The sequence below is a fragment of the Zootoca vivipara genome, chromosome 3 (genome assembly GCF_963506605.1).
Source record: "Zootoca vivipara chromosome 3, rZooViv1.1, whole genome shotgun sequence".
Lineage (NCBI taxonomy): Eukaryota > Metazoa > Chordata > Lepidosauria > Squamata > Lacertidae > Zootoca > Zootoca vivipara.
Window position 1 is genome coordinate 29,363,157 of NC_083278.1, and position 23,227 is coordinate 29,386,383.

The 23,227-nt window shown below is 42.7% G+C and overlaps 1 protein-coding gene across 2 annotated transcripts in view; it reads right to left on the reverse strand.

Annotated features, from left to right (window-relative positions):
- The window catches only part of NBAS (NBAS subunit of NRZ tethering complex), a 175,649-nt gene that overhangs the window by 146,198 nt on the left and 6,224 nt on the right, over positions 1-23,227 (reverse strand). For both annotated transcript variants that reach the window (XM_035109824.2, XM_035109823.2), the window contains exons 3-11: positions 22,935-22,971; positions 22,272-22,349; positions 19,661-19,708; positions 18,510-18,553; positions 17,817-17,950; positions 16,205-16,338; positions 14,818-14,916; positions 5,672-5,816; positions 4,567-4,632 (exon numbers count right to left, since the gene is read on the reverse strand). In XM_035109824.2, the coding sequence (XP_034965715.2) occupies positions 4,567-4,632; positions 5,672-5,816; positions 14,818-14,916; positions 16,205-16,338; positions 17,817-17,950; positions 18,510-18,553; positions 19,661-19,708; positions 22,272-22,349; positions 22,935-22,971 (785 nt within the window). The remainder of the gene's footprint in view (positions 1-4,566; positions 4,633-5,671; positions 5,817-14,817; positions 14,917-16,204; positions 16,339-17,816; positions 17,951-18,509; positions 18,554-19,660; positions 19,709-22,271; positions 22,350-22,934; positions 22,972-23,227) is intronic.

Genomic DNA, 23,227 nt, shown 5'->3' on the forward strand with positions numbered 1-23,227 from the left:
TCAGCCTTCTTTATGGTCCAGCTCTCACTTCCATACATCACTACTGGGAAAACCATAGCTTTAACTATACGGACCTTTGTCGGCAAAGTGATGTCTCTGCTTTTTAAGATGCTGTCTAGGTTTGTCATTGCTTTTCTCCCAAGAAGCAGGCGTCTTTTAATTTCGTGACTGCTGTCACCATCTGCAGTGATCAAGGAGCCCAAGAAAGTAAAATCTCTCACTGCCTCCATTTCTTCCCCTTCTATTTGCCAGGAGGTGATGGGACCAGTGGCCATGATCTTGGTTTTTTTGATGTTGAGCTTCAGACCATATTTTGCGCTCTCCTCTTTCACCCTCATTAAAAGGTTCTTTAATTCCTCCTCACTTTCTGCCATCAAGGTTGTGTCATCTGCATATCTGAGGTTGTTGATATTTCTTCCGGCAATCTTAATTCCGGCTTGGGATTCATCTAGTCCAGCCTTTCGCATGATGAATTCTGCATATAAGTTAAATAAGCAGGGAGACAATATACAACCTTGTCGTACTCCTTTCCCAATTTTGAACCAATCAGTTGTTCCATATCCAGTTCTAACTGTAGCTTCTTGTCCCACATAGAGATTTCTCAGGAGACAGATGAGGTGATCAGGCACTCCCATTTCTTTAAGAACTTGCCATAGTTTGCTGTGGTCGACACAGTCAAAGGCTTTTGCATAGTCAATGAAGCAGAAGTAGACGTTTTTCTGGAACTCTCTAGCTTTCTCCATAATCCAGCGCATGTTTGCTATTTGGTCTCTGGTTCCTCTGCCCTTTCGAAATCCAGCTTGCACTTCTGGGAGTTCTCGGTCCACATACTGCCTAAGCCTGCCTTGTAGAATTTTAAGCATAACCTTGCTAGCGTGTGAAATGAGCGCAATTGTGCGGTAGTTGGAGCATTCTTTGGCACTGCCCTTCTTTGGAATTGGGATGTAGACTGATCTTCTCCAATCCTCTGGCCATTGCTGAGTTTTCCAAACTTGCTGGCATATTGGGTGTAGCACCTTAACAGCATCATCTTTTAAAATTTTAAATAGTTCAGCTGGAATATCATCACTTCCACTGGCCTTGTTATTAGCAATGCTTTCTAAGGCCCATTTGACTTCACTCTCCAAGATGTCTGGCTCAAGGTCAGCAACCACACTACCTGGGGTGTATGAGACCTCCATATCTTTCTGGTATAATTCCTCTGTGTATTCTTGCCACCTCTTCTTGATGTCTTCTGCTTCTGTTAGGTCCTTACCACTTTTGTCCTTGATTATGGTAATCTTTGTACAAAATGTTCCTTTCATATCTCCAATTTTCTTGAACAGATCTCTGGTTTTCCCCATTCTATTGTTTTCCTCTATTTCTTTGCATTGCTCATTTAAGAAGACCCTCTTGTCTCTCCTTGCTGTTTTTTGGAAATCTGCATTCAGTTTCCTGTATCTTTCCCTATCTCCCTTGCATTTTGCTTGCCTCCTCTCCTCCGCTATTTGTAAGGCCTCGTTGGATAGCCATTTTGCTTTCTTGCATTTCCTTTTCCTTGGGATGGTTTTCGTTGCTGCCTCCTGTATAATGTTACGAGCCTCCATCCATAGTTCTTCAGGCACTCTGTCCACCAAATCTAAATCCTTAAACCTGTTCCTCACTTCCACTGTGTATTCATAAGGGATTTGATTCAGATTGTATCTTACTGGCCCAGTGGTTTTTCCTACTTTCTTCAGTTTAAGCTGGAATTTTGCTATAAGAAGCTGATGATCTGAGTTACAGTCAGCTCCAGGTCTTGTTTTTGCTGACTGTATAGAGCTTCTCCATCTTTGGCTGCAGAGAATATAATCAATCTGATTTCGATGCTGCCCATTTGGTGATATCCATGTGTAGAGTCGTCTCTTGTGTTGTTGGAAGAGAGTGTTTGTGATGACCAGCTTGTTCTCTTGACAGAACTCTATTAGCCTTTGCCCTGCTTCATTTTGAACTCCAAGGCCAAACTTGCCAGTTGTTCCTTTTATCTCTTGATTCCCTACTTTAGCATTCCAATCCCCTGTAATGAGAAGAACATCCTTCTTTGGTGTCATTTCTAGAAGTTGTTGTAGGTCTTCATAGAATTGGTCAATTTCACTTTCTTCAGCACCGGTAGTTGGTGCATAAACTTGGATTACTGTGATGTTAAAAGGTCTGCCTTGGATTCGTATCGAGATCATTCTGTCATTTTTGAGATTGCATCCCATTACAGCTTTTGCCACTCTTTTGTTGACTATGAGGGCCACTCCATTTCTGCTACAGGATTCTTGCCCACAGTAGTAGATATGATAGTCACCCGAACTGAATTCGCCCATTCCCTTCCATTTTAGTTCACTGATGCCCAGGATGTCGATATTTATTCTTGTCATCTCATTTTTGACCACATCCAGCTTACCTCCACTCATGGTTCTTACATTCCAGGTTCCTATGCAATATTTTTCTTTACAGCATCGGACTTTCCTTTCGCTTCCAGGCATATCCGCAACTGAGTGTCCTTTCGGCTTTGGCCCAGCCGCTTCATCAGCTCTGAATCTACTTGTACTTGTCCTCCGCTCTTCCTCAGTAGCATGTTGGACGCCTTCCGACCTGAGGGGCTCATCTTCCAGCGTCATAACTTTTATATGCCTGTTGTCTTTGTCCATGGAGTTTTCTTGGCAGGGATACTGGAGTGGCTTGCCAGTTCCTTCTCCAGGTGGATCACGTTTAGTCAAAACTCTCCACTATGACCTGTCCAACTTGGGTGGCCCTGCATGGCATAGCTCATAGCTTCTCTGAGTTATTCAAGCCCCTTCGCCACGACAAGGCATTGATCCATGAAGGGGAATTTCTCGAATATAAAATACTAAACTGACTCAAATGTAAGAAACTGAGGGTGTTTTAGCACGGTGCCAAATGTTTTCAGGCAAACATTTTCAGCACACAGTGAAGCTATTCACCCACTATTCCCTGCCCCATTTGGCTGCTGTTTCAGCGCTGTTTTTCGTTTTCCACTAGGCTTCTTCCTCACAACACAATACAGCCAATAGAGAAAGAAATGTGTGGTGCTGCAGAATACAACTCCCATCGTTCTTGATCGTTGGCCAAGTTAGCCAGAGCTGATGGGAGCTGGAGTCCAAAGGCATCAGGAAGGCCCCTGCAATGAAGGATGTCATGACATCATGTTGTCTAATATACAATCAGATTTGACACTGTGACATCACTGAGGGAAACACACAGCCAATTCAGAGCAAGGGCAATGCTTCCTGTATTGCATTGACCTCACTCTGGATGGTCACAGGAGGGAATGCAGCTGCCACCATGAGCAGCTACCACCGCACAGGCAAACAAGTTGGGGGAGAAAGGAGACTATTGTCACCACACATCTTATGATACGTGCTTCCAGAAGGAGATGCTATATCACAAGTGAGTCTTTCAGATCATTTTTTTTTCTATGTACACATTTGGCACGTGATGTTCTTCACATTCCCATTTTTCAGTCATTATATTAATTACCACTCTGCTGCTTTGCCATCCACATCTGAGCTGCGTTTTCCCATCATTTCCCGCACTCACTCACCCAACCTCAACAACTTTTTTTTTTCATTTTGGGTATGCGCACAGGAATTTCTGTACCTGAGTTCACACGTAAAGGTAAAGGTACCCCTGACCATTAGGTCCAGTCACAGCCGACTCTGGGGTTGCGGTGCTCATCTCACTCTACTGGCCGAGGGAGTTGGCACAATTGTCTGCAGACAGCTTCCAGGTCATGTGGCCAGCATGACTAAGCCGCTTCAGGCGAACCAGAGCAGCGCACAGAAATGCCATTTACCTCCCTGCCGGAGCGGTACCTATTTATCTACTTGCACTTGACATGCTTTCGAACTGCTATGTTGGCAGGAGCAAGGACCGAGCAACGGGATCTCACCCCATCACGGGGCAAAATGGGGGATGGGGAGGCAATAGCCATTTCCATTTGCGATTCTTTTGAAAATGTGGGTCTTGTGCAAAATGGCAATAGGCAACAATATCATCTGTTATTACTGTTATTTACATCCACTATATGTACGTACTGTAATTACAAGCTCCCAGGAAATCCCCTACAATTAATGTGTGGGGATCTGGAGAGAATGGGCCATGTTTAATTAAATTTTAAGTCAGAGCAGACCCACTGAAATGAATGAAGTTCAGTTTGGCACGGCCATTAATTTCAACCAGTCTACTCTGAGTAGGACTCGGTTGTCTTCAATCCAGCAGCCCCACCAAACCAGGCATGTGACCATCGGTGGAAACAGCTTTCTTTCCTCTGCCACTGCGGGCTGCTGGAAACAGAAATATTAGGTTGTGCTCAGATATGGAACAAACAGAAGTAGAGGTGCAGGTTTTAGAGGTCACCACCACAGACAAACCACATATTGACAAATAAATATTGGCCACTGACCATGCTGGTTGGGAGTTGGGAGTCCCAACAAAATCTCGAGTGCCATAGAACTGCCACCCCTGACGCAAAAGTTGCCCTTGACATGTGTCTCACAAAAGCATAAGGTATTGATATATATGTACATCCTCTGTTACCTGTTCTCTTCCTTGTCTGCTGTAAAAGCTGAGACCCCTAATCTTGAATAATGACCTTCTCTTGGCCTGTTAAAAAAGGAACCATATCAAATTAACCTCGTGTATGTATATGTGTGTGTGTTTATCACACACACACACACGTGTGTGCAAGTGTTTTCTTTGTCAGAAGCTAAAGCAAACCACGGAAGCAACAAATAATACAGTAACACGCCTCTAAAATAGGGGCAAACGAGTCTTTTTTCATCCAGAACTCAGTTCCACCAATTCTCAGGCGGGTGCCATTGCCATTAGTATAAGAGAACAAGGGAAGTGTTTGTGGTGAGGGGTCCAGCACCTCTTTTTCTAGAAAAGTAGCACTGGGTGCAAAAGAAATCTTTAATAAAAAGTATTTTTTTAAAAAAGATTCTGAATGACATAAGTTAGAACAGGGGTTCTGGGTATTTGTTGCCTAGAGCATTTTAACCAACCAGTTGTCAAGAACTGGGAAGGCAGCAAAAACCGCAGCTTCACATTTGACCATCGGGTACACAAGGTGTACTTCATTTATGCCACATAAATTGGGAGGGGGGGGTTGTACATTTTTCCCAGCCACAGAAGGAGCAAGGTGGGCAACAGAAACAGAAATTCTCCCAGCAGCACAATTCTATGCATGCCTCCTGAGAAGTAAATTCCCTTTGTATTCACTGGAGCTTACTCCCAGATGTGTGTGTATAAGGCTGTAGCCCAATACACAAAAGTAATAGGGCCATTCAGTGAAACCAGTCTCTTGTGCAGACTGCTGGTGGGAGTGGGATTTGAAGGTTAGCTCTTTCCCCTAAGTTATGTTTGATAAAAATAGGTGGAGGAGGAAGAATTCGGAAATTCAGTTCCCAGTGCAGTAACAGCAACATCCTGTGAGCTTGCTGATGATACATTTCAGCTTTCCCAACATCTGAAAATGTTAGAACGGGGGGGGGGGGGAGCATTTTCTGATCTGCCTTTATATTAAAACGGAAGACGACACGTGTGAAACCGTTGCTCTTGTAAAGAATAAACATGAGATCTGCAGCTTTAGGGCCAATAGTATGCTCAAATGATGCTATGAGATGATAGCAGCACTACTCACGGTCCCGATATCATCTTCGTAACTCGTAACCGGCTTGTAATAGGGGGATCCCGAAAGAACTCTCCATGCCGACAGACCACAGCTACTTGCTTTGGACGTTCCAGATCCCTCTCCATCCATTTCGCAGCCACCTACGATCAAAAGCCTATCACAAGCAAGAGGAATCGAATCTTGAGTTTGACATGCTCCAGTTCTGTTCTGAGCAACGAGCAATCGCAGCAAGTTTCTTTTTTAAAAGATTGCCATGTCTATTGTAGTATACAATATGGGCAGGTTGCAATATAGCTCTAAGGGGATTGTTTAGGGTTGCCATATTTCAAAAAGTAAAAACCAGGAAGACCCCAAAATTGTTGACATTTTCTTAAGGAAACCACCGAAATTGTTGAGTTGTGCGTTTTGTTTTTTTGTTTTTTTACAAACTGCAATTTTTCGATTGACTTGCCTAAAGATCCAGGACGAAGCGACGCCTTTCACTAATTCACCCTGTACGTCAATTGCGCCTTTAAAATCCAGGTACGGTCTGGGACATATGACAGCCCTAGGATTGTTCAATCAGCGCAAGGATTTCTCCTTGACCATAGGAGGGAATCTCCCCTCTCTTGGGCCCCCTTGCTGTTCTGGGGGTTTTCTCTACCCTCCAGGGTGGATTTGAGGAAGGCACAAGGGGGAAGGGGGAATTCTGTTGCACTAGCGGGAGTCACGGGGGTCAAACAATCATAGAGTTGGAAGGGTCCCGCAGGATCCAAGCCCCTGCAACAGAGGAATATGCAGCAGCCACAAACAGGGACCGAACCCGCAACCCTGGCATTGTGAGCACCATGCTCTAACCAGCTGAGCTATCTAGCCCTTGTCTAAACTTTCCACTAGCGGAGCAGGGAAGTTGTATTTGGCCATACTTATTTGTTGGGAAGCTGTTTGCCATTTCTGAAATAAATAAAAACAGGTACGTGCGATGACTTGACAATTGCTGAAAATATTTATAGCAATAATTCCGCACTTGGGCATATCAGTTATAACATTTACTATTTCAAATCGCTACTCAGAGCAAGGGGAAGAAAAATCATGTGGATTTTAAAATATTTTTAAACCTCCAAGGCCGCAATCCTGTAAACACCTACCTGGGAGTAAGTCCCCGTGAACTAAACGGGACTTACACCATGCACAGGATTGCACTGTGAATTCACCTAGCGGGATATATTTCAAAGTAATTGCCTGCTTTAATTTTATTTATTTTTTCAGAAATCCTCTTCAGATAAAAACAAATGTGAAATAGGCTTGTATGAGCATTATTTTACCCAAGTAAAATCATTAAATAAAAAGCCGGATTACTCATATTTTATTTCAGTTGGCAAAATATCACCATCTAGTGGTTAAATTATATACAGAAGTTTTTTAATAAATGGTTTACCCTCCCCCCCCCAAAAAAATACTCATAACTATTATAGATCAACAACAACAAAAATGGATTCAGTAAGTGCCATGCTTTGATTTAGCACAGGGGTCAGCAAACTTTTTCAGCAGGGGGCCGGTCCACTGTCCCTCAGACCTTGTGGGGGGGCCAGACTATATTTTGGGGGAAAAATATGAACGAATTCCTATCCCCCACAAATAACCCAGAGATGCATTTTAAATAAAAGGACACATTCTACTCATGTAAAAACACCAGGCAGGCCCCACAAATAACCCAGAGGTGCATTTTAAATAAAAGGACACATTCTACTCATGTAAAAACATGCTGATTCCCGGACCATCCGCGGGCCGGATTTAGAAGGTGATTGGGCTGCATCCGGCCCCCTAGTTTGGGGACCCCTGTTTTAGCAGCTCAAGTTTCTGCCCCGGACACTACCATAAAAAGAAACTACGGTAAATTATTTTGGGGAACAAAGAACTGTTGAAGGAAAAAGCTAAGAGGTGTTAAATGAATCCTTTTGTTAGAGAATAAATGGTCAACAAGCTGGTCTTGAGAGATTTCATTTGCGGTGTGAAAGCAATACATGCACGTGATGCTAACCTGTATTTATAGCTAACTATAAAATATAGGTTAGTTTTAATGCTACATCCAAAACTTGTATCAAATCAGGTACAGAACTGGTCTGAGCTAGCAGCATTAAAGCATTCCATCTTGACAAGTCTTAAGTAAAGGTTACCATAGAAATATTTTTGGAGATTCCAAAATGCAGAAATTGAAGATAACATTTAATTTTGGTGCATCTGGTATCTACATCCGATTGAAAAAATGTGAAAGAAACAATTCATAGCTGATCTTATTCTACTCTTAGATCCTTTAGTGTTTCTTTTATGGTACTGAGTAAAAGTCATAACAGGTTCACAAAAAACAGTAGTTAACTTAATGGCAATGGTTAAGAAGAGAAACAGTCCAAACCAAAATTGGTAGGGAAACTAATAAAGAGAAATGAATGGTGTAATATGAACATCATTTCCTACATTTAGTAGGGTGTAAAGTTTTACTCTTCTTGCTGATTATACTAGGAGATCCTCTGAACTCAACTCCTTTGATGGGCTGTTTGCACTGCTGGAAAGGCAGTGGATGCGATTTTCACTAATTCGTCTTTCCCTCTACAGTGCCTTGCTCCCAAATCCCACCTGCCCCAGTCAATATGGCCAATCATCAGGGGTTGCAGTAGTCCAGCAAGGCCTAGAACAGGCATCCCCAAACTGCGGCCCTCCAGATGTTTTGGCCTACAACTCCCATGATCCCTAGCTAAGAGGACCAGTGGTCAGGGATGATGGGAACTGTAGTCTGGAGGGCCGAAGTCTGGGGATGTCTGGCCTAGAGGATCACCTATCCTCAATTTAAGCATGTCACCAATGGTCAAGGGCAAACTCTAGCAATAGGACAAAGTCCAGCAGTTAAAGAGCCAGTGTGAACATACTCCCATTCGCAATAAATGGTGACAGCAGACCATTCAACCCTGCCACAAGTTCTGCCTCCCTTGAGATAGCCCCAAATCACCATTGCCCCAAATCTTCTCCTAGACCAGGCATCCCCAAACTGCGGCCCTCCAGATGTTTTGGCCTACAACTCCCATGATCCCTAGCTAACAGGACCAGTGGTTGGGGAAGATGGGAATTGTAGTCCAAAACATCTGGAGGGCAGAAGTTTGGGGGTGCCTGTCCTAGACACTTAGGAATATTCAATGCATATGTCAGTGGTTCCCAAACTATAAGGCACTGGGGATTAGCGCAAGGCTTTTGACGAGAGGGAGAGATCCTGCAGAGGTGTTGTCCTTCTAGCAGCAAAGAAATCTGGAGGCTTTACATGGGCCGGAAACTGTAAGCAACACCTCCAACCAGGAGGAGCGCTATTCCATGCTTCCAGCGCTTAGTTAGGTTTCAGTGCCATGTCTTAGAGGAAGTTCCCGAGAAAAGTCAAATCTATTTTAGTAGCCTGTGCTGTTGGTTTAACTTGCAAAGTACCTTCTGCTAACTTGTGGCAGCAGCTCGAAGATGGGAAAATGCTTACTGACAGAGAAGAAATTGACCGTGACAATGAGCATATGGGGCTTTCCCCCCTTCTGCCAAGATGCTATCTCCTTGTTCTTTTCTAACCCCAAGTGTTGGTTTAGTTCTCCAATCCACACACAGCGGCCATATGGAAGCGCCGTGTGCATTTGCCTGCTGCTGCTGCTGGGTTAAGAAGCTCAGGTGGGAAAAGATTAGAAAAAAGGCCCAAGCTGAATTCATTCGAGTTCATAACACTACCAGACACCACAATATCATTTATAATTTAAGCGTCTCATCTCAGGATGGGAGAGATTTAATGAAAGCTGGAGTAAAGCTGCCATATCAGGTTAGACAAAAACCCTGCTCCCGCAGAACAAAAGAAGACATATGTATCATTGCAGCACATGCTTAAAATTTTAAACAACTCTTCACAGAGCTGGCGAAGTGCAGCACAAAGCAGACAGAGCTATATTAAGAGAACAAGACGCAGAGCTTTCAAATGAACCTTAGAGCTCCATTGAGGAGGTCTGAGCTCACTTATGAATTATTAACTTTTTAAAGGACTGGACAAGAGAGTCGATAATACCAAAAAAAAGAATAACCAAAACAAGTTGACAGATAGCCTGAGGCCATAAAGTGTCCAGATACTTCGAGCTGGCTGAGCTTAGATTCCTGCACCATGAATGACCTGTAATTTAGTAGTCAATGGAACCGAGGGAATGAAAGGATCATGGATACAACACCTACTTGCTCTCTCCCTCTTTCTTTTGTGGAGAGCAGGCAAGCAACTTTTACACCCAAACAGCTGTTCAAGCTCTACTTTTCCTTACTGAACGTCTAAGGCAGGCTAGCCAAGTTTCTCCCCTTGATACATTTCAGGCTCCAAAAGCCTTCAACGCCAGGCAGCATGCTCAATAGTAAGGGGTGTTGGGATTTCTGGAGGGCACCATGTTGGCTGCCCCTGTATTGAGAGATGAGAATAATATCAAGTTGGAGAAATAGTATTATCGACCCTGTTCAGGTGCAAGTTACTATTGTGCCCATAAGACAAGTCAGGATCTTAAACCAACTTCGTACCTTGGTTTAAGATCCTGGTATGTCCATTACAGTCGTACCTTGGTTCTCAAACACCTTGGTACCCACATATTTTGGTTCCCAATCACCGCAAACCCAGAAGTAAATACCGGTATTCCGGTTTGCGAACGTTCTTTGGAAGCCTAATGTTCGATGTGGCTTCCACAGCTTCCGATTGAGTGCAGGAAGCTCCTGCAGCCAATCAGAAGCAGCACCTTGGTTTCTGAACGTTTTTGGAAGTCGAACTGACTTCCGGAATGGATTCCGTTGGAGAACCAAGGTACCACTGTACTGGTAAACATAGTTTTCCAGATTGGGTGTAAGGGAAACTCTGTTTAGCTGAAGATCTCCCGGGTTAAACATGTCAGGCAAAGAAGACCAGACAGAGGATGCAGGTGGAAGGTTCATGCCTATCTCATCTTATGAAGTCATGGTATCATCATCCAAATGTGGCCATTTTAAGTTATTAAGATATATATACAGTGATATCCCTTAATTCACAGAAGAGTCTTTGACCTAATGGTCAAAGTTACAGATCTTGTGCCACAATAGTTTGAGAAAGAAGATGGAGAAGTTTCATTGCGGAGGTGAAATGACTTCTACTCGCACAACGACTTTGCTGGACACAAACCAGTATCCTGGATGAAAGCGAAGACTATTCTAATACTGAAATGTGACAAAAATGTCTCAGCAATAGACTCACACAGGAATACAGCACTGATGAATACCAATTATAAAATGTTAACAATTCTAGCAGGAAGATTTAATCTAACGTTAGATTATTATAGTCAGGGAGAGTGTTCTCAGGTTTTTAAAGAGAAAACAATTGAAAGAGCATAGAAGGGGAAATGATCCATATCAATTACAGAGCAAAAACACCTGCAGTGCTGTTCTTTGCTGGGACCAGAAAGGCATTTGGACACATACAATGAACACTCTTTTATGAAAATAACATTAAAAGCAATGAGATTTTAGATAAATGTTTTAAGACAGTCAAATTTCTCATTTGGTTCATCAACTACCAAAAAAACCCATCACCAATGGGCATATCTCAAAATCTCTTGTACCATGGGGAGGGAAGTCAGGCAAGGTTGCTGCCTTTCATCACTGATCTTCAATTTTGGGTACAAAAATGTTAGCAACTGCAATAAGGAAAGAAAATACCACAGCAAGTATTTTCCCACAAAATATAATAGCATAGGAGAGCTGAAAATAATGCCAATATATTTCACATCTGGCAACCAATGCACCCCTTTTCAGACAGTACATGAGTAGATGAGTCTAAAAAGCCCAGGACACAAACTTTCACAGTCCTCTAGCAGCTATGATCGCTCATTTACCAGATGTAATGTATTTAGCATTAACTCTGGAAGCGTATACTTGATTCTGACCAAACTAAGCCTCCTAGAGCAAAATATACCAGTAACTCAGGAAGCTTTGTTTTGTCAGAATCAAGTACAGTCGTACCTTGGATCTCAAACAACTTGTGAGTAAAACGTTTTGGGTCCCAAACGCAGCAAACACAGAAGTGATTGCTCTGGTTTGAGAATCTTCTTTGGAACCTGAAGGTCTGCCACAACTTCCGCAGCTTCCGATTGGCTGCCCGAGCTTCCTGCAGCCAATCGGAAGCCGCGCCTTCGTTTCCAAACCACTTTGAACTTCCAAAGTACAACTTCCAAGGTACAACTGTTCATTGTTAACGTGAAATACATCACGTCTGGAAAAGGAGCCACCATAGCCACTGGAGGGTTGTGAAAATTTGTGTCCCAGGTTTTTTAGACTCATCTACCCATGTGCTATCTGAAACCAAAGGGGGCACAGTGGTTGCCAGATGTGATTTGTATTTCAGCTCTTCTACCCCAGTCATAATGCTGCAATCCTAAACCCCCGCTTACTTGGATGTTAAGTCCAATGGAATTCAACAGGACTTTACTTCCGAGTACACATACACTATGATGGTCACATTTTACACACTTTTAACTTGAGTGATTCCAACCATATGCCGCTGAAGGTGTGCTAGAGTGTGACTTACCTCGCTGGGGTTTATATGTCCTCACTCTCCGTTGAGAGACATATAAAAACGAGGCCACGAAATGCACGATGGCCTCGGAGAGCATGAAAAAGAATTTGACATAGGAAAATTGTAAACTGCAGCTCCAATCCACACAGCTGCCGTACTCCTTTTCGCACTTTACTGGGGAAGGTAGGTGTCTTCTCTGGGGGACTTTAAAGATTATTGCAACACACGAGGGAAGGGGGCGGAACACAACAATATCAATTCTGCAAGATGAAGAAATAATCTGCACTCCCTCGGAAAATAGATTAAGCTGTCAATCTGCTGTCAGCTGCCATCGTCACAGAAATCCACGGGGAAAGGCAGCTTTGGTGAAAAGGAATTGAATGAGGGTAATATTTGTAAGCATAAGGTAAGAAGAGCTTGCTGGATAGGCCCAGCGGCCTGTTTCCACAGCGGCCAACCAGATGCAGGGGGGAAACCCAGAAGAGGGGCCTAAGCACACGAGCAATCTGCCCTCCCAAGATTTCCAGCAACCCATGTTCAAAAGCATTACTGACTCCAACTACAGAGGCATAGCATAGCCACTGACGCCAGTTATCGGAAGCAAAGTTCCAAACATTCAGAAACAAGAACGGAAAGAAAGGAGAACGGCGAAAGGCAGATTACATCCCACCACTGAGCAGTATAGTCATAATGAGCTTGTCTTTCATATTCGCTATCTTAGCCAGACATATTACAAAGAAAAGAAGAAGAGCGGAAAGCTCTGGTTATCAAAGTCAGGCAGCTCTGTTTTGCACAATGGGGAAAATTCCAAAATCCACAACCAAGCTGGGCTGAAAAACAAATCTGTGTCGAAACCAGACAGAAACACATTGGTGATATTCAAATCCGCAAATGCAGCTGCAAAAACTTTGAAGACCAGACAGACACACAACCAAAGGGGGAGCACATGACGATTCTGTGCTCAGGAAAAAAGCTATCATTTGGAGGCTGGGGATTTCTGACAGCAGCTCTTGTAGTATGCAAAAGTCATTTTTATCCATTTTAGCAGCATGGATTACCTTGCTAGTAAGAAATGTTTTTAGTGAGAAGGACTAACAATTCTGGATCCTGTGGAGGCTGTTCTGTTATCTTTGCAACAACAGCCCTTCTATTTGTTTGAGATGGCCCATAACTTAGTGGTACAGCATCTGCTTTGCATCCAGAAATTCCAGTTTCAATCTCTGACATCTCCAGGTAGGCCTTGGAGACTCCCCAGTCTGTGGCCAGACAGTAGATGGGCCAATGGCTTAACAAGGTGTGGAGCAGCTTCCTGTGTCCTGTATTCCAGCTTCAATTATTATACCCAGCGAGTCAGTTAACTGTATTCTGCTACATAGGAACTATAATGTAAGGGTAGAGGAAAGGGAATTGATACTGTGGAGTGGACTGTACTGCCAAGCTTAGCTATGCTCCCCTCACCTTGAAGGAACCAGATAATCAAGCCTTTGCTCTACCCCAGACTATCTCAAAAGGTGAACCGCATAGCTCTCACAAGTCGCTCTTCCAAACTGGAGTCTTCAGCTATTTTTGGACTACACTTCCCATCATCCCTGACCACTGGTCCTGCTAGCTAGGGATGATAGGAGTTGTAGTGCAACAACAGCTGGTGACTCAAGTCCTATACCAATTATCTAGGAACTTTCACCATTTTGAAACGAAGCTAAGTTTTACTGCCTGTGCAACAATTCTGAAGCACATGAATCTGACCTCCAGAGAGTTTGTAAGTGAACCATATTTATACTTACCAAACATGTGGTCTTTTTCCTAGGGAAAACTTTGGGACTCACTTGAAAGGGCACATTTTAAAGGGCTAACAGCCTATATTTCTGCATCTACTTTGCTGTGTATTTGGTAAACTTAAATCTCTGCTAGGGTTGTCTCACCAAAGAGTACTTGCCCCCAACTTGGATCTTGGCACCAACCAAATAAGGCTAATATCTGCCAATGATAGGGTGCAAAACAATGGATTTGAACATTAAGAGAAGAGATCCGTGCAGAAATGGAACAACCTGTCTTGTGGAACATCCCTCCTTGAATGTTTTGAAATTAGCCAAACAGATCTTAGTTTTTAGATTCTGCCATTTCAGAATAGCAATCAGACGTAAATGACTAACAGTGCAAGCCTGTGCCTGTTTACTCAGAAGGAAGTAACAAAATATTCAGTTGTGCCTACTCTCAGGTAAGCGTGGAATAGGATTGCAGCCTAGGCTGCAATCATTTCTCCTTGATGTTTAAATAACTGTATGAATTGGAAGGCAAATCGAAAGGAACCTGAAGCTATATCAGCACGCCTGATGGGACAAACAAGTACCTTCAGCTGGTCTCCCCACAAAGACCCAACAATTTCTGGAGGGTCAGTTTTCTAGGCATTTCTAGGTCCCCTGGCATGCCTAGAACAAACTGCAACTATGCTAGTCTTTCCGCCACCCATCCCAAAAATGAAACAGAATTTCACCACTTTCTGAAAATGCCAGCAAACTTGATCTTCCACAGCAAACCATTTGCAACCTATAAGATGGGGGGGGGGATTTAAGGCTAACAAACTTACCGATGTGCAGGATGATAAATTACTGCAGTTATTCCATGGACATAATGGCTGCTGAAGCTGAAACTGTGGCTTTCTTGGAAGCTCTGATTCGTTCCAACACTGGACAAAATTAAAGGTATTTATTTACTTATTTGTTGCATTCATATATTGCCCATCCACGGTTAAGTCCTCCGGGCAGTTTGCAAAATATTTAAAAAGGAAACAAAACAATTCAATAAAATGTTAAAATAACTATACGCGGTGGAAATCACCATTTAAGCAGGCCGTCTTATAGACAGCGTGGAGGCAGCAACAAGAAATCATTTCAAGACCAGCATTAAACCAGGAAGGGTAAAAGAAATTGGTGCAAGAATTTTAAAAAAGCGAAAGAGACTGTATGTACTTGTTGGAAAATAAATGGCCTGGGGGCGGGGGGGATAGATCTTTGCCTATTTTTTGGCAGGTACAAATCAACAATGTGAGAACAAGGCAGTGCATAATTGAGGGGCCAGTGCCAAAAAGGCCCTCTCCCTGGTAACCACTTGCCTCCCTTCATTAGGTGAATAAACCTAAATAAGGACCTCTGAGGGGGATCTCAAGGATCAAGCAGAGAGAAGACAATCCCTTTGGTCAACCGGGTCTCATTCCCAAGCCATCAAGGGCTTTAAATGTTGAAACCAGCAGTTTGAGTTGGGCCCATAAACAGACTGCAAGCCAGTGCATATAACAAAGTGCAGGCACGACGTGATCACAATTGCAACTCCCCTGCTAAATGCCCTATTGTGGACCCGGGGGGGACACGGGTGGCACTGTGGTCTAAACCACTGAGCCTCTTGGGCTTGCTGATCAGAAGGTTGGGGGTTCGAATCCCTGCAATGGAGTGAGCTCCCGTTGCTCAGTCCCAGTTCCTGCCAACCTAGCAGTTCGAAAGCACACCAGTGCAAGCAGATAAATAGGTACCGCTGCAGTGGAAAGGTAAACAGCGTTTCCGGGCGCACTGGCTTCTGTGATGGTGTCCCGTTGCGCCAGAAGCAGTTTAGTCATGCTGGCCACATGACCCAGAAAGCTGTCTGTGAACAAATGCTGGCTCTCTTGGCCTGAAAAGTGAGATGAGTGCCGCAACCCCAGAGTCGCCTTTGGCTGGACTTAACTGTCCAGGGGTCCTTTACCATTACCTTTACCTATTCTGGAGCAGCTGAAATTCCCAGACCATTTCCAAAGGAAACCTCACACACAATTTAATTTTTTACATTCCACTTATGAATCACTTCCCAAAATGTATCCCAAAGTGATTTTAAAGCAGAAAATGCACTGCAATAATGCATTAGATGTGTGGTTTGTTTCACTAAAATAAGTTAATCCCAGGTAATACTGTCGGCTGGTGCAGTGGCACCAACCGAGCACTTACCTGACAAGGTAGCTCTTCAGTTCGCCACGGTAATTGATGACTAGCAGCTCGGCTGACCATTGGGCACTTGCTTTGTATTCCAGAAAAATCAATCCAGCAATAGCATAGGTCAAGTCTCCCGGGAAGCTAGCGCCCTGTACCAAAATAAAACATTTCTTAAAAACAAGTTTCAAAACAATTTTATTCGGCAAGGAAAGGAGTTAAAAAAAAAAAAACAATTCCAGGAATGTTTCTACGCTGAACCAAAAAAATAAAAATGAATGTCATTGTTGCTTGATGGAAACACTGAGAATGCCAGGGTACAAATCCCCTCCTGGATGACCTGGCACCAGTTGCTATCTGTCACCCTAACTACCTCGCAAGGTTGTTGTGAAGATAAAAGAGTGAGTGAGAAGAAAAACCATGTAGGCCACTGGCAGCTGCCTGGAGGCAAATTGGGTTATAAATATAGAAAACACAGCAGTTAGAATCTTATAAGCAAAGAAATGGAAAGAGGAGCAGGTCCCAATGAAGGAAGAGTGGCTTTTGAAATGGGACAGAAATGGCAAAGTCAACAGTGAAATTAAGAGATCCAAATTATGAACTTTTCATAGAAGAATGGAGGCTTTTTGTGAAATTTTTTTAAAAATACTACAGTCAAATGAAATCGCCGGCAGGATTTGAGATAAAAGCAGCAGAAGAAAAAGGATAAAGCAACTGTAATAGAGAAACTTTTTTCTAATATATAAAGATGTAACACAGTAGAAAAGGTTTGAGTAAAAATACTGCAGAAATGAGTGAATTCGTAAAACAATGTAGCTATTTGATATGATGGAAACCATTAAAATGCTTTTTAAAATTCATAAATTTCTATATTACACACAGAAAATATAGAAAATAAAATAAATGTGCTAGCGCTATTTGCACTAGAACCAAGCTTAGGACTAGTGCGATGGGAATTTGCCTCCTCTTCCCCCCCCCATCCGTGCCCTGTGCTGCCCGCAAATCTACTCTTGAAGGTTGCGAGGGAATGCCAAACAGGTTTAGGGGGTGCATATGGGGGTATGAAAGGGGGGCATATTCTGCTGCGCAAGGAGAAAGGTCCAAGATCATGACAGCAGCAGTCCAATAACATCTGGAAGACCAGACATTTCCCAACCCATTTTAGAACATACCCCTTCTTAAAGCTTTCAAGATGTTACAATGCTGCAATCACCTGCCTTTTAGAAAGCCTAAATAGTAGGTTTAGGATTAAATAAAAGGAAAGGGGGGGAAGCTGCCGCAGCAAGCAGTATTTTCGGCAATACAGGAAGCAGCATACTAGTTCAGATGTTAAACCGCATCCCCTTGGAACAACGATTTTCGGAGGGTCACAACAAAAGCAATTCCACCCTAAAGCACCAGCAGCTTTGCTGTCACAAATAAAAATTAATGTACTTCTGTTTGGCTACGTGAAGCACTGAATGGAAATTCACCAATAAACATGCAAAGCGACCATTCAACAAAATGAGCCATAAAGCGTTCACAATGCAAGCTCTCTGCATAAGTACGTCACATTAAAACCATAATAGCTAAAAAGCTTCCATTTGCATGCAAATTGGACTTGTAAAATCCGGAAAAGAAAAGTAAATACCGGTGAAATGACCAAGAGTTCACTGCCGACCAAATCAAACACCCGCACGGTCCCTGCGCTTTCGCCGTAGGCGAGCAAAGTGCAATCGTGACTCCACGCTACACGTCTCCATTGCGGGTTGGGATCCTTCGGGACTATGGGGGCAGAAAGAGACATGTTAATAAATCCAGAACTAAAGGTGTATGTGGTCAGCAGTGCCACTTTTATTTCCAGTAGGCTGTGGAGGGGGCAGTCTCAGCTGCAATATGAACTGGTCCACACAAGCAGGGCTGCCAACCATTTTAGGGTCTTCCTAAAGAAAACTCAACAACTTTTGGGGTGTCCTGGCTTCCACTTTTTGAAATACGGCAACCCTACACACAAACAGCACACAAAAGCTACCACAAGGCAGCCATAACATCACCATGACAAACCCTAATAAAATATCCATTCACCGAGAAAGGTATAGGCAGGCTTTGGGTGACCCTGAAGTTTGCAGAAGTAAATAAATAAAATTAAACCTAATGCAATTGTGTATGTGAAAAACAGCCCAATGATAGCAGGCATGTTATGTAGTCACAGTATGCTGGAATAAAAACTGAGGATTGGGGCAAGTGTGGCTGGGGCTGGAGGGTAAGAGAACGGAATGTTTTTAAAGGTCTCACTTGTTAATTGCTACTTTTCATAGTTTATTGGGTATGAAAAGCTACATACCTTGACATTTCCCAATGACAGACCCAAACTCGTCCTTAGCAGACCTGCAGGATTTGAATTTCATATATAAAACTTGATGCAATGTACATTTGTCAGGATTCGTGGCTGTGTCGCTAATTCTCCTGTCCAAAGCAGAAATGCAACCCTCCAAATGTGGTTGGACTCAAACTCCCATGAGCCCCGAGAGTCAAGGATGATGGGAGACGTAGTCCAACATGTTCCCCATCCCTGGCTTAAAGATAATGAACATGCACAAACAGATTCTGGTGCATTAATAGCAAACTGAAATGTGCCAAGTATATATGGATACTCCAGTTCCCATCGGTTCAAGGATGTGTGCTCAGCAGTCAGGGACAGTAAGAGTGCTAGTCCAACAAAATTTAGAGGGCAGCACACTGGCCACCTCTATTGTAAACTTCACAACACAAACTTCACAATGAATCTGACATGAATAAGCTGTTTCTATAACAATATGGTAACTTTATTACGATTTTAGCACATTATTCAACATGCAGGGGATATCTAATTCAGTAACATGTATCAGATATTAAAGCTCTTTAGATTAAATATTAAAACTAAAGGACAGAAGTTTCAGACCAGTTTTCCCCCCATTCTCTGACTTGGAATTTAACTAAATACTGGCTGTCCTCACATGATCAGATGCAGCCATTTCATTCCTTCCTTGACACAAGCAGCAAAGGAACCAGGAACCAAGAGCGAGCTCACTATTACTTCCGTACTGGAAAACTATGCTTAAGGCTTCCAAACAAACCAGGATATGAAGCCACAAATTGAAGTTGGCTTCCAAGTCCTGGCATTTTTGGAAGCCATTATCCATAGTTCCCAGTTTGGACATAACTTGAAGCTATGATTTTCCCTGTGATTTCATTGCTCACACCCAGGGAAGAACAAGGGTCACAAGATTTGTTTAGATTAGTCTGGAAGTTTACGTAAAACCTCCAGACTAGCAACATGGCTACTGTGTTATATGACCTCACAGACTGGCAAGGCAAAATTACTAAAATAGGTATGCACATTCTGTTATGCTTATACTGTGATCCTATTCACTTGCCTGGGAGCAAGCCACACTGAACTCAATGGGGCTCACTTCTGAATAGACATCCATATGATTCTACTGTTATTGATCTTACCTTATTTCTATGCACTGGTCTTGAACAGCTGCTAACAATTTTCCATTGCTAAAAGAGAAAAGCTTTGAATGAAAAAATCTCACATAATAATTACTGCTTTCAAAAGATCTCAGGAATAATTTTATATCCTCCAAGTCTTAAACCTAAAGGGTAAGCTACTGTTCCTTTGGAACCTGAATTGGATCATATAAAGTATCAGAATTCCCTAATTCCTAATGCCATCGCTCTCCAATAACCAGCATGCGTCGAAGATCAGACCAGTGGTCTGGGTCTGCATGTCATGGTAAGCCAAACCATGGCTTAGCACAAATGCACAAGCTCTGAGAAGGGAGTCCATGGCTGCTTCACTCCTCTCAACTGCTCTGCTGCTGCACTGCGCTGAGCTAAACCATAGATCAATGTGGCTCCCTCATAAGACCATGAGGGCTCCCCACAAAATAATTCCACCACCCCATTTGCTACGCCACTTTCAGTTACAGTGCTTTAACGCCCTATATAGCATAAGTTAAATTCTTATTCCCTTTTCCCAACCAATTAACTCCTCGCAATTATCTTTTTCTGGAGTCATCCTTGTGCAGCAGGCAGGGAAACGGGGCATGAGAAAAGCTCTGAAGCAAAACACTCTCTGTGCCCAAGTATTTGTCTTCAAAATTACAATGATTACAACAAACCAAGTGCCTTTTGGAAATACAGTGGTACCTTGGTTTAAGTACACAATTGGTTCTGGAAGTCCGTACTTAAACTGAAGTGTACTTAACCTGAAGCGAACTTTCCCATTGAAAGTAATGGAAAGTGGATTAATCCGTTCCAGACGGGTCCGCAGAATACTTAAACTGAAAGTATTCAAACTGACGTGTACTTTAACCGAGGTATGACTGTAGATTATCACACACAATGAAAGGAAAACTCGAGGCAAAACGGCCTTCTGGATATGTTTTGAGTTTTCTTTCATTAAATGGCTTTTGACAAGTTTTCCAGAATATTCTTCCCTGTAGGCCTGCCCAATACCAACTGTCATTACTCTGTTTGAATCCCAAGCCTATGGGAAATAAAAGCCTCCAACTTGCACTCACACAGAGATTTAGTGATGGAAACCTTTAAACCAATTCATACTCCCATTTCAGTTGCCTCAGAGGACAAACCCCCACCAAAAGTCATTTCATCGTAACTTGACTTGAATGACAGAACTTGCCTTCCGCTTCAGAGCAGTAAATTCCAATGAAATATTGTTTAGGAGGAAACTTGTTATTTCCCTGCCAAGATGCACATAGCTACTTTGAAACTATGAAATACATCTCCAGAATATAGAATGGTGGGTGTTTATTAAAATAATATATGCTGTGACATCTATGCAGACAAGCCTTTATAGAGTAATGTTAAGGAAAGAAGGGCCTTGAGGAAAATGTACTTCAGTACTGGATACACAATAGCAATAGATATATTATTTGAGCAATAGTTTATAAATAAAACACAGAACAAAGAACAAATTAGGCCATATCCACACCATACATTAAAAGCCCATTATGCCACTTTAATGGTCATGGCTTTCCACAAAGAATCCTGGAAAGTGTTGTCTGTTAAGGCTGTTGGGAACTGTAGTTCTGTCAGGGGTTTCCTGACAACTCCCAGCACCCTTCGCAAACTAGTAGAGATGTGAAGCAGAGTCAACACAGCAAGTCTTCTCCTTCTTTGGCGATCACTCGTGGCCGAGTAAGATTGTCTTCCATGAACACGGTCTTAACAGTGAGTCCGTAAGCGACTGTGGAGGCTAATTCTGGATCCACACGTCCTTCCACAGTGGAGGCATAGATTTCCAGTTGAGCACGGTGCAGGTTTGCCAAACGTGCCTTCCTCTTAGGATGTTTCTCACTTTCATCCTGAGTTTGAGCATCTTCAAAGTCCATGACGCCTTTGGTAAAGGCTGTTCTCCAGCTGGAGCACTCGCAGGCCAGTGTTTCCCAGTTGTTGTTGTTGTTTATACATTTTTTTTAGATTTGCCTTGAGAGAGTCTTTAAACCTCTTTTGTTGACCACCAGCATTACGCTTTCCATTTTTATATTCGGAATAGAGTAGTTGCTTTGGAAGACGATAATCAGGCATCCGCACAACATGACCAGTCCAATGAAGTTGATGTTGAAGAATCATTGCTTCGACACTGGTGACCTTTGCTTCTTCCAGTACAATGGCATCAGCAAATCAATTACTCTAGTCACTACCCTATGCTGCCTCTCGCTAGCTTATAGTGCTTTGGGTCTGATGCAAAATTATTCTAACATATTTAACAAGCTCAGCTACACTAGCATAAGTCACAGTGAGAATAACTGATTTTTCCCTATTATTAAGAGACCTTAAGAATATTGAATGGTTTATATAACAGATGTGTTGCATTATATGATATGCTTACAAATGTCTGCGCAGACATTTAGTTTGCATGGCAACTGTAATGTCTATTCATTAAAGAAAATATTTATATTTTAAAAAGCCACCGTAAGATGGGAATTGCTTCTGATAATATCATCTGAGTATAATCTCCCACCAGCAATTTCGAATGACACCACACACACACACACACACACACACACACACACACAGGAAAAGCATAGTCACCTACCTTGCGAGCACTAAGTGCCAATTGATCTGCTTGCTGACCAGACGGACAAGTCCAACAGGGAGAGAAAATTTTGCAGGGCTGGAAGTAGATACGGGCTAATGTTGGTGTGTGCAAAGCTCAAACATACAAAAACACTGTCAGCATCATATAACTTCCCAGATCAGAGCTATATCCCCAAAGTTATTATATAAAACACCCTAAAAACTGGCAACAATCCTGTATCCCTAGGATACATGCACAATATACATCCATGCCCTTCTATTCAGCAAAAGTTATTTGCAAATACTAATGCTTCGGAAAAAGATGTTCACTACAGCAACCAACCACCAAGTGGGAGGCACAATACTTTGCAGATGTCCTGCAGTAAGCTCACAACTTACATGCATCTAACTTGTGCACATTCAGCTTTATGAACTTGGCAAAATAAAAAATAAAAAATTAAGGGGGTGGACAAGGAAAAAAAGATGTCCAGAGGAAAAGACTTTAGAAATCGCACCCACCATTGCACCCAATGTGTTTTGACTATACACAATTTTAGCTTCAGGCGCTATCCCCAGAAAGTAAGCCACACGTAAATTGTAGTCTTACCCTGTGCATCCTTTCGAACTAACTTAACACAGGGTTTGAGTTAGCTTCTGTTTAATAAATGACAAAGAAACTTACCTGTACCACAAATATCGGAGCAAAAATAAGGCAGGGCCTATAAAAGAAGAAAAAGTTTGAGTTCAGAAGGCCCTGTTCAAATCTTTGAAAGAGAGACTGGCAAAAAAGGGCTATTTTTCTATAGCTTTTTGTACATTTCTTATACATTCTTCAAAGTCAACTCAGAGATATTGAATGGGACCTCCTTATCTTGCCACCCTTTATCTACTCTAGCCCAAGGAGGCATTGCTTACCTTCCTCCTTTTACTCCCGAATCCCATCTCTTACTCTGCCAATCTTACCTTTCAACACTC